The 11,837-nt window shown below is 46.4% G+C and overlaps 1 protein-coding gene across 2 annotated transcripts; it reads left to right on the top strand.

Moving 5' to 3' along the window:
* Positions 1 to 5,259: 5,259 nt before the first annotated feature.
* On the top strand, positions 5,260 to 11,818 carry LOC103375797 (UDP-glucuronosyltransferase 2C1-like). 2 transcript variants are annotated; one of them, XM_008306116.1, is made up of 6 exons: positions 5,260 to 5,322; positions 8,687 to 8,835; positions 8,967 to 9,098; positions 9,463 to 9,550; positions 10,063 to 10,282; positions 11,403 to 11,818. In XM_008306116.1, the coding sequence occupies exons 2-6, from the start codon at positions 8,710 to 8,712 to the stop codon at positions 11,686 to 11,688; spliced, it is 852 nt and encodes a 283-aa protein (XP_008304338.1). In that variant the 5' UTR covers positions 5,260 to 5,322; positions 8,687 to 8,709; the 3' UTR covers positions 11,689 to 11,818. The 2 variants fall into 2 exon arrangements, with proteins under 2 accessions (XP_008304338.1, XP_008304337.1); XM_008306115.1 differs by lacking the exon at positions 5,260 to 5,322 and adding an exon at positions 7,514 to 8,508.
* The last annotated feature ends 19 nt before the right edge of the window (positions 11,819 to 11,837 follow it).

The following is an 11,837-nucleotide window of genomic DNA, read 5'->3' as shown; positions in this document are numbered from 1 at the left end:
TTTTTTTTGCACCAAAATATTATTTCAAAAGCTGTTAGGATTGAAATTAGCCATTTGTTGAAAAAAAAAATTGATTAGACATATATTTGAGGGGCACTTAAGGTCAACTTGTACCCAAGCGACAAGACTTTTGTCAGGGACTGTAGTGGAGAGTCCCTGTAGCACGCAAAAAGGATTAGACCAGTCCACGTGAACAACCCAGCTCCCGGCCTGAAGATGGTTTGGCAGCGGCTAGACAGAAGTTTTGGCTCACCTGAGGCCATCGAAGCCTCTCTGTTCAAAAGATTAGAGAACTTCCAGAGAATTCAGAACAAAGACTATAAAGGGCTGCAAGAACTGGCAGATCTACTTCTAGAAGTTGAGGCGGCTAAGTCTGAGGGCTACTTACCTGGTCTCACCTTCTTAGACACAGCTCGGGGAGTAAACCCCATCATAGAGAAACTTCCATACAGCCTACAAGAGCAATGGATGACCCAGGGGTCAAGATACAAAAGGGAGAATCTGGTTCCATACCCACCTTTTTCATTTTTTGCTGAATTCGTACGAAATCAGGCTGACATGAGAACGGACCCCAGCTTTGCATTCCAGGCTTCGAGCATAGTACAGCAAAGGGTTGGAAGTCCGTCGACAAGACCATGGAAGATGAAAACCCCTATCTCAGGCAACAAAGTGGAAATTAAGGCCACCCCTTCAGACCCTGAAAACAAACTTAAAGAAGACCCAGACAAGCTGTGTCCTATTCACCATAAGCCACACTCCCTCAAGAAGTGCAGAGGCTTCAGGGAAAAGCTGCTTGAGGAAAGGAAAAGGTTTCTGAAAGAGCATTTCATATGTTTCAAATGTTGTGCTTAAACTATGCATCAAGCAAGAGACTGTAAAGCCGACATCTACTGTACAGAATGCAAGAGTAGTCGTCATGTCACAGCTCTTCATGATGGCCCACCTAACCTGACAGATAAGAGGTCCAATTCACCTACCACAGAGCAAGGCGGGGAGCAACTGGAACACGCTAATGATGTAGCCACTTCAAGTTGCACAGAGGTCTGTGGTGAACAACTTAGGGGTAAATCCTGTTCCAAGATGATTCTGGTAAATGTCTATCCACAGGGACACCCTGATCAGAAGAAGAAAATGTATGTGATGTTAGACGACCAGAGCAATTTGTCGCTAGCGAGGTCTTCCTTCTTCGACATGTTTGGTCTCCAAGGGGATGCTTACCCCTATACCCTCAAGACATGCTCTGGCACAACAGACACGACAGGGAGAAGAGCCAGCGGTTTCATGGTGGAATCTGCTGACGGTAAAGTACACCTCTTACTGCCTACACTAATTGAGTGCAACCTCATTCCCAACAACAGGGAGGAAATTCCTACACCTGTAGTTGCAAATTACCATGAACATCTGAAACCAATCGCTGACAAAATCCCACAACTTGATCCCTCAGCCGAAATTCTCTTGTTGCTTGGTAGAGACTTAATACGTGTACACAAGGTACGCAGTCAGCGCAATGGGCCACCCAATGCACCCTACGCACAACGTCTCGACTTGGGATGGGTTATTGTGGGTGACGTCTGTCTCAAGGGAGCACACAGAGCAATTGTACAAACTTACAAGACCAACATCTTGGAAAATGGACGACCTAGCTACTTCCAACCATGTGAAAGCAGCATACGTGTGAAAGAAAAATTCAGAGAGGAACAATGTAGACCACTTTCTGAGACTCTGGGCACACGTATCTTTAGTCTTTCAGGTGACGACGACAAACTCGCACCCTCAGTTGAGGATGAAACCTTCCTCCGCATAATGAATGAAGAGTTCTTCAAGGACAACTCCAATAGTTGGGTAGCCCCTTTACCATTCCGTAGCCCCAGACAGCGTCTACCTAACAATCGGGAGCAAGCCCTGAACCGACTTATGTCTCTTCGCCGAACACTACTGAAGAAACCGGAGATGAAGGACCATTTTGTGGAGTTCATGAAGAAAATCTTCAGCAATGGGCACGCTGAGCCTGCCCCTCGATTGAAGGATGACCAAGAGTGCTGGTATTTACCAAGCTTTGGTATCTATCATCCACAAAAACCAGGTGAAATCAGAGTCGTGTTCGACTCAAGTGCACAGTACAACAACGTGTCTCTCAACGACATACTGTTGTGGGGTTTTGATCTCAACAACAGTTTGGTTGGGGTGCTTATTTGGTTCAGGAGCAAACCAGTTGCGGTCATGTCAGACATTCAGCAGATGTTCCACAGTTTCCTGGTCAGAGAGGATCATCGCAATGACTTACGATTCTTGTGGTGTTGCGACCATAAGCTTGATGGAGAAGTGATGGAGTTTCGCATGAAGGTCCACGTGTTTGGTAACTGTCCCTCACCTGCAGTGGCTATGTATGGGCTGAAGAGGACTGCTTTGGAGGGAGAGAAAGAGTTTGGTGCTGAAGCAAGATGTTTTGTGGTACTTCATTTATATGTGGATGATGGCTTGAAATCATTCTCCAGTGCAAAAAAGGCAGTTGATGTGCTGAAAAGAGCGCAGGACATGTTGGCCCAGTCCAACCTCAGACTCCATAAAATTGCGGCCAACAGCCCTGAGGTTATGAGAGCCTTTCCAGAAGAAGATCTTGCCAAAGGCCTGCGAGACCTAGACATTGGTCAAGATTCTCCCCCTATGCAATGCAGTCTAGGTCTTGGTTGGGATTTGGCTACAGACACTTTTACCTTCCGTGTAGCAGCCAGTGAAAAGCCCTTCACACAACGTGGTGTATTGTCAACCATCACAGCTTGTTCGACCCTCTCGGATTTGCTGCACCAGTTAGCATTCAATGCCGTTTCATTCTGAGAGAACTCACCACTGAAGCCTGTGAATGGGATGCTCCACTTCCAAAGGAAAAACAAGGAGAATGGCTCCAATGGAAGAATTCGCTACAAGACCTTCAAGGACTGAAGATTTCTAGGATGTGTACATCACTGCCATTCTCAATGGCTCAGAAGAAAGAGATGTATGTGTTCTGCGATGCATCCATTAAGGCTATTGCTAAAGGAAGTAGGCTTCATTTTTGGCAAAGCGAAAGTGGCTCCAAAGCCTGACCTCACGGTTCCAAAACTCGAGCTTTGTGCAGCAGTGCTAGCAGTAGAGATGGCAGAGGCCATTCTAGAGGAGCTGGACGCCATAGTTGATGATGTTCAATTCTTCTCCGATAGCAAAATGGTGCTCGGCTACATATCCAACGAGTCAAGGCGATTCTACATCTATGTACGTAATCGAGTCCAACGCATTAGCGCTCCACGCATGTGAACCAATGGAAGTACATTCCCACTGATCAAAACCCAGCTGATAATTGCTAAGAGAGCCATTCCAGCCAATCAACTTGCACTCTCCTCTTGGTTAACTGGACCTGCTTTCCTCACTGACTCATCAGAGAGTTGTCTGTCTGCAGAAACCTTTGATCTCATCAGTCCTGGAACAGACGTGGAGGTGCGACCTGCAGTCCCTACATGTGCTACTAAACTTTCACTGGAGAAGCTTGGCACTGCACGCTTTGAGCGCTTCTCTAGTTGGACATCTCTCTTAAGAGCTGTGGCTAGGCTCTCACACATTGTGCACTCGTTCACCAAACACGGCAAAAGACAGCACCTGTCTAGGCTGTCTTGTATGTGACCACTAACTAAAGAACAGCTTGACCATGCCAAGGGGAGGGTTATTCTCAATGTGCAAAGAGAAGTGTACAGTGAAGAGATGAACTGCATTGAGAATGGAAAGTCTGTTCCTAGGCTAAGCCCGCTTAGCAAACTTTGTCCTTTCATGGACTCACATGGCCTCCTCAGAGTTGGAGGACGTCTCTCAAAATCAGGACTGCCGTCTGACGAAATCCATCCAATACTTGTTCCTGGCAAGCTACATATTGCTACATTTCTGATCAGACACTTTCACGAGAAAGTTCACCACCAAGGTCGGCACATCACAGAAGGCGCTACTAGAGCGGCTGGATTTTGGTTAGTTGGAGGGAAACGATCTATCAGTAGTAGAATCTTCAATTGTGTGACTTGTCGCAAGCTACGTGGCAAGCAAGAAGAGCAGAAGATGGCAGACCTGCCTGTTGATCGCCTGAGTACAGATCCCCCCTTTACATATGTAGGGCTGGATGTGTTTGGTCCTTGGTTCGTAACATCGCGAAAGACCAGAGGAGGTCATGCAAACAGCAAGCGATGGGCAGTCATTTTCACGTGTATGAGCTTGCGGGCAATACACATTGAAGTAATAGAGGCTATGGATACCTCCTGCTTCATTAATGCCCTGAGGTGATTTTTTGAAATCAGAGGCCCAGTGAAACAGTTTAGGTCAGATTGTGGAACTCACTTCACGGGAGCTTGTAAAGAACTTCAAATTGGCTCTTCAGGAGTAAACAACAAACAGGTTGAGACCTTCCTGCAAGAAAGGGAATGTACCTGGCAGTTCAACCGGCCACACGCCTCACATATGGGTGGGAGTTGAGAGCATATGATCAGGGTCACTCGACGCATTCTGGATGCTATGCTCCTCAAACATGGAACTGCGAAACTCACTCATGAAGTTCTCCCAACATTCTTGGCAGAGGTCACAGCAATAGTGAATACGAGGCCTGTAACTGCAGTCTCAACAGACTCAGATCACCCGCTCATTCTCACTCCAGCAACTCTGCTAACCCAGAAGATAGGTGTACCCCCTTTACCCCCAGGTCAGTTTGATGAAAAAGACCTCTTTAGACGTCAGTGGCGACAGGTCCAGAGTCTGGCAAACACCTTCTGGGAACGTTGGAAAAGAGAATACATCAGCAATCTGCAAGGACGCCGGATATGGAAGAGCGAAAGGCCGAACATTCAGGCAGGAGATGTTGTCCTTCTGCGAGACAAGCAGACCAAGAGGAACTGTTGGCCTATTGGACTAGTTACGGACACTTTTCCTAGTGATGATGGGAAAGTAAGGAAGACTGAAGTGAAGGGCATCAGAGATGGTAGAGTGGGGCTGTTCCTACGACCTGTTTCAGAAGTCGTCTTCCTCGTGTCTGAGGACACTCATAAGTGACTGTATTAATGTATCTTTCATACTTCACACTCGTCTATTTTATGTGTTGAGTTCTGGTTGGTTTGACATCTCATTGATGCCAGGCGGGGAGTGTTCTGCTTCTCCTAGAGTGTGACTCAGTATGTGGTTAAGTGAGTGAAGTCCCACCTACTGGCCTTGTTTGTGTATAGCTCAGGTGTTCAATAAAGTTATCAGTTTTGAATGTTGACGCTACCCTGCAACCTGGATGCATCTGTTTGATGGTGCTCTGTTGAAGCATAATCTGTAAGTTTATTTAAGTTTATTTGATTGTAGGGGATATTTCTATTATTTGTTTGTATCATTTAACTGTTAGAACAGAAAACTAATTCTGGGAATGTCTGTTTAGACTTATTTGATTTATGGTGTTTGTATCGGTGCTGACATGCATGGTGCATTATGTTTTAGGTTATTTGTACAGTAGTTGTATACTGACAGGTATTTTGTATTTCTTTTTGCACAGTTTTACACGGCTTCCATTAAAAACACCTGAAGTCAGCTCCTGTTTCGGGTTCTTCATGGGAGAGTGTTTAGGCCACTGCATAGCGATGTACGCAAACGCAGAGTGAGGGCAGCAGATTAAGTGATTTTCTCAAAAACAAAAAACATAAAACCATTCAGACACAATTGGGGGGAAGGAGCCCAGTATGTTAAAGTGCTATAAGGGGCTCACGTAGCAGCACAGTATGTCCAAAGTGCTAGTGCAGTTCAGTCTGGTAGCAGCAGCTGGTGATGCAGTAAATACAGATTCAGCCAGAGGCATCGCAGCATCTAAAGTGCTGAAAGAACTGACATTCCAGTCCGTTCAGATAGCATAGTACAGCTTGTAACTGTCAGTTAGGGGGGATATTTAAATTGGTGTGTGTGCATATTTATAGGAGAGGTCAAGGGTGGGGTGTGGGGAGGCATACCGGGGGGAGAGGACCCAGTCCATTACTAGTTCTGACTGCCTGTGGGAAGAAAATGTTCAGCATCCTGCTGGATGTGGCATGAAGGCTACCTTTGCCCTGATGGCAGGAGGCAAAGCAGAGCGATGGAGGGGTGATGAGGGTCCCTTATGATGCTGCTGGCCCTGCGTACACAGCGTTGGTTGCAGATCTACAGCAGGGAGGAGAGAGGGGTTCCAATTATCTTGCTGGCTCTTTACAGTCCTGCTCAGCTGATGTTTCTCCACCTCCTTGCAGCTGCCGAACCAGGAAGTGAGGCCATAAGACATGACGGTTTAAACAGTGCCTCTGTAGAAGGTGGTAAGATGGGGGGCAAGGTGGCCTGCCTTCTTCAGGCACCGTAGGGGATGGAGACACTGGTGGGCCTTTTTAACTATGGCTGTGATGCTGGTAGTGAAGGTCAGGTCGTCCACTAGGTGGACCTCCAGGAACTTGATGCTGACTCTCTCCACAGTGGTGCTGCTGATGGGCAGTGGTGTGCAGTGGAGCTTGCCGGTTCCACTTAATTGCTCAACCTCGTTCCTGTACACAGTTTCATCATCAATGCTGATCAGACACACCTTCGTCATGTCATCAGCAAACTCTATATCATGTGATTAGCGTTGAATCTGGCAGTGCAGTCACGGACAAGCAGGCGGAACAGCAGGGGGCTGAAGACACATCCTGAAGGAGATCTGTGCTCACTCAGATTGTTTGTGAAGTGAGAGCGCCCACCCTGACTCTGCTGACGCTGCAAAAGGAAGTTGAAGATCCAACTGCAGGTGCCAGAGTGCACCCCAGCAGCTTCTGCTTTTCCACCAGCTGCTCTGGATTTGGTATTAAATGCAGAGCTGAAGTCGATGAAAAGGAGCCTGGCGTGGGTGTTTATCTCCTCCAGGTGACAGAGTGAGATGGAGTACAGTGGAGATGGCGTCCTCTGCCGAGCGATTGGTTCTGTATGCAAACTGTACTGGGTCTAAGTTTGCTGAGAGGCGGCCCTTGGAAGTGTTGAAAAAAACAAGCTGCTTGAAACATTTCATGACTGTGGGTGTAAGGGCCACGGAGCGGAAGTCATTCAGGCAGGCTGGGTTCCACTGTTTTGGCATGAGAATGATGGCACTCTTGAGTCAGGTGGGCACAGCTCTCTGGGTGAAAATGTCTGCAAAGACTTCTGTCTACTGCACAGCACACTCCCTCACAACACTTCCAGGGACGCTGTCCGTCCCCACTGCCGTGGGTTGATGCTGGCGAAGACTCTCAACCTGGGTTGCTGTCACCTGGACGGCCTGCTCGCTAGGTGATGGTGAGGGCACCTGGGCCTTGTTGTGGTTTGCTTCTAAGTGTGCATGAAAGCAAGTGAGTCGGTCTGGTAGTGTGGGGTGTGTGGCTTGTTGTCAGCTCGGTGATCAGAGCTGTTACTGTGGGGGAAGGAGACTGCTCTGTAGGAGTTTTCATGGTTGTAGACATGAACCAATGCATTCTTGCCCCTGGTTGCACATTTCACGTGCTGATAGCATGTCAAGTGTACTCCAAGTGCAGTGAGCAGTGTTTAGAGACCACCTTAGCATCCTGACACCACAGGTTGCTGGTAAAAAAGAACCTTGTACAGGTAAGAGGTTATTTTGCTTTGTAATGCTGTCACCTTTGTAGACAATACCTTTTACCTGCTGCCTGTTATCTCGTGCAGCACAAAGGGGACCATAGGTCAGCTTTATGTGGTTAATCATTACTGATCAAGGAGAACCTTTCAAAGGCCACAGCTGGATTTCCAGCCGACCAACAGCCACCATGGACCTGCGTCTCTCTGCTCGTGTCCTGCTGGTACTTTGTGTGACATGGAGCGTAAATGGAGGGAACATTTTGGTGTGGTACACTGAAGCCAGCCACTGGATTAACATGAAGCCTGTGCTGAACACGCTGATCGACAGAGGACACCAGGTGACTGTCCTGGTCCCAAGCTCATCCTTATTCATGAACACCAGTGAACCCTCACGTTTTCGCTACGAACCCTTCAACGTCGATGTTTCATCCAAGGACACGGAGGAAAGGATGAACAACTTCCTTGAATTCTCCATGTACGAGATGGATCATATGAGCTACCTGCAGATTTACATTCGAGTAGCAGAGTTAATGAGGGATCAGATGCAGTTTATTTTAAAGGTATCAGACGGTGTGCTGAAATCAGAAACCCTCATGAAGAAGCTGAAGGAGGGAAATTATGACCTCCTCCTGTCTGACCCCATTTACCCCGGCAGTGACTTGGTAGCAGACATTTTGGGCATCCCCCTTGTCTACTCCTTCCAAATTTCAGCAGCCAACAACTGGGAGAGGCTGTGTGGTCAGGTCCCTGCTCCACCTTCCTTTGTGCCCGCCGCTATGAGCAAACTTACAGACAGGATGAACTTCTTAGAGAGACTGTGGAACGTTCTCTTCATCGCTCTGCAGGACGTCGTGACTGAACATGTCCTATGGAAACAAGCAGATAAATATTACTCTGAAGTCAAAGGTGAGCAGCTGAACAAAAACCACTGCATGAAAACACTGCTGCATTAAGTCTGATGATGATCAATCTACTTTGGATTAACTGCAGTGATTTATGTTGAATCACATGTTATGAGAACATTTGCTGTATATTCTGAAGTACTGGTGATACTTTATGATCCGTCTCTTGTGCACTGCAACAGGAACACCCACCAGTGCCTGTGAGATGATGGGTAGAGCAGACATCTGGTTAGTGCGAACCTACTGGGATTTTGATTTCCCTCGTCCTTTCCTCCCCAACTTCAAATATGTTGGTGGGATCCACTGCAGACCTGCTAAACCTTTACCAAAGGTAGGCCTGTCTCCACCATTACAAGCCTATTAACCTTTCAGTGCAATGCAGTTGGACAGTTTTCCTGATTTCAACAGTGAAGACAACCAGCTGCTTGACCGGCTGATGGGATGTCATTATTCTTCTTGCAGAAAATGGAAGAATTTGTGCAGAGTTCTGGAGACGCTGGCATCGTGGTCTTCACTTTAGGATCCATGATCAAGAACATCACCACAGAGAAGGCAAACATGATCGCCTCAGGCCTCGCTCAGATCCCACAAAAGGTCAGGACTCTGTGCCCACTGCAACCACCTTCAACCACCGTAACAACCAGTTCTACAGATGGAGTATCATCTGCTGTAGTCAGTGCACGACTCATCCCAGTGCTTTGAACGTTCCAGTCAATGAACTGCAGACCGCTACACATTACTGCTGACTGAGATGAAGAAGGTTACAGCTGGAAGTAGTTTGATCTTTTCATGGCCCTCCTTGTTTTGTAGGTTGGTCAGAGGAGCCCCATGGTTCTATTACCATAAGTCAATCAAATTAAGTGATCATAAATGATTATTTAATCCAAAGCTATAGCGCATATGACGACAGAATCATCACTGTGTCATTCTAAAGAAGTTTTCCACTTGTTGTCCACAGGTGCTGTGGAGATACAGTGGAGAAAAACCAAAGACTCTGGGCCCCAACACCAAGCTATATGACTGGATCCCTCAGAACGACCTGCTGGGTGAGTAACGTCTGGTATCCACCACATTGTATGGATGGAGGGACATGAAGAAATGCTACTGAACCGTTTTATAGCATCAGGAAAAGACTCAATGTTCACACAATCACAACTTTGACAGCGGTGCTGCTGATTTAACGAGAACGTTTTGTTGGCTGCTATGAAGTGTACCTGGAGCTTGTCTTAATGCCATCCGCATCACATTACTTTTGTTGAGGCTGTGGACATTTCCTTCATTTACTTTGTGTATTAATGGAATGTAAAATACTACCTGTTGCTTCAGCTTTTAAAATGTGAATAAAATACAATCTGTTGCTGAGACAGCAAAAACATTATCTTGATTGAATGTTGCATGATGTGTCGACCCTTTTCCTGCTTCAGGTGATTTCTTCTGTTACCTTAATGCACAGATCAAGTATTTGTGTGAACATGCAAATCTGTTTCTGCAGCACTCATTCGGTCATCTCTGTTTGAAAAGGAATAATGCATGTTTCATGATTTCTGCCACTTCTCAGGTCACCCTAAAACCAGAGCTTTCATCACTCATGGTGGCACAAATGGGATTTACGAGGCCATCTACCACGGTGTTCCTATGGTGGGCATCCCCCTGTTTGGTGACCAGCCGGACAACTTGGTCCACATGAAGGCTAAAGGAGCTGCAGTTACCGTGGACTTGAACTTCATGAAGAGCGAGGACCTTAGAGATGCCATCAACACTGTCATCAACGACAAATCGTAAGTTCTCCTACGTATCTGCATTCTTCGGGCATTAAAGGTACTGAAGCATTGTTTCCTTTGGCTTTTGTGGAGAGCTCATATTAATAACACATGTGCCAGATTGATGACATGCCCTGAAGGAGCCGAGGTCCAATGCAGTAACTGACATGACAGTCAGTCACTCCACCGTCTGTTCACATGACTGTGCTCCAAATATCACAATAAGCATACTGTGAAACTCACAACACCACGATGACTTGGCTGATAGGCAACAATTAGGACGCCTACAGGAAGCACAGGGACCAATCTATATGGTACCAAGACTACAAACTGTTCAGCCACCGGTCTGCATCAACAATGTCCTCTTTTGGACCTGAATCAGTTTAGATTCTGAGACATCAGATCTCAGATCTGCCCTCCTGGTCTCTAACCATCACTGGTGTCCTGCAGATTTTCTGCGATACCTTGATGAAACTGAACTGGTGTCAGTTTCTGTTGAGATAAGCAGAGAGCATTCTTACTGGAGGTCAGATCTGCTTCACAAGTCATAGGAAGACCACCGGCCCACATTCAGACGTCCCATTGCAGAGCGAGCCACTAAGTGTTATTCAGCACACGGTCTCTTCTCATTCCTGCCCTCGGAAAACAACTCAAATGTTCTGACCAGTCACCTTAAAACAGACTTATCACCAAGCTGTGAGATCACTAAACAGTAGTCCGCTCATATGTTCACAGTGAGTCTTTTAGATACTCACATTTACTCTTGTTTTGGATGTCCTCTTTATTACTGTTATTTCCTTCATATTTATATAGTTTTAAGAGCTGAGAGAGAGCCGGGGCATGGGCATTTCATTGTACAACGTTCAATGTACAACTACCTTTTCAATGTATTAAACAACAAACTTAAATTCAATCACAACCACAGACAGACTAACAAAGGTACAGTAAGGTGGGAAACCACTGGATGGCTTTAACCCCTCATATACCTGCTTATCTGCAGGAAATTGAAGTTGTAAAATACAAAACCATGAAATAAATATCCCTCTTTTATCCCCAATCGTTGTAAGTTAAAGAAACTTGAAGGAGGAAAGTGAAAAATACAGAATGATAATCAGCATATATCTATATACATTCACAGGTACAAGGAAAATGCTCTGCGACTGTCCAGGATCCACCACGACAGACCCATGAGTGCTCTGGACGAGTCAGTATTCTGGATTGAGTTCACCATGAGACACAAAGGGGCAAAGCATTTGAGGGTCCAGGCCCACGAGCTCACCTGGTACCAGTACCACAGCCTGGATGTCATAGCCTTCTTCCTCGCCATAGATCTGCTCCTAATATTCCTCTTCGTCAAGACCTGCAGCTTCTGCTTCCGGAGGTGCTGTGGCAGGAAGGACGCGACAAAGAGAAAGGCTGAGTGATGGACTGAACACGAGCGTGATGGACAAAGAACTGATGTGTGAACAAACTGATTGTATGTTGGTCTCATGCTTGTAACAGAACCTGGATTTGAAAAGTTGCTGCCACCTTAAAACTTGCTTTTAAATACGCTTTGTTGGTTCGCTGCTTT

The sequence above is a fragment of the Stegastes partitus genome, unplaced genomic scaffold (assembly GCF_000690725.1).
Source record: "Stegastes partitus isolate 25-593 unplaced genomic scaffold, Stegastes_partitus-1.0.2 Scaffold2943, whole genome shotgun sequence".
Taxonomy (NCBI): domain Eukaryota; kingdom Metazoa; phylum Chordata; class Actinopteri; family Pomacentridae; genus Stegastes; species Stegastes partitus.
The sequence above is the reverse complement of the archived record's forward strand: the minus strand, read 5'-3'. Positions and strand labels throughout refer to the sequence as shown.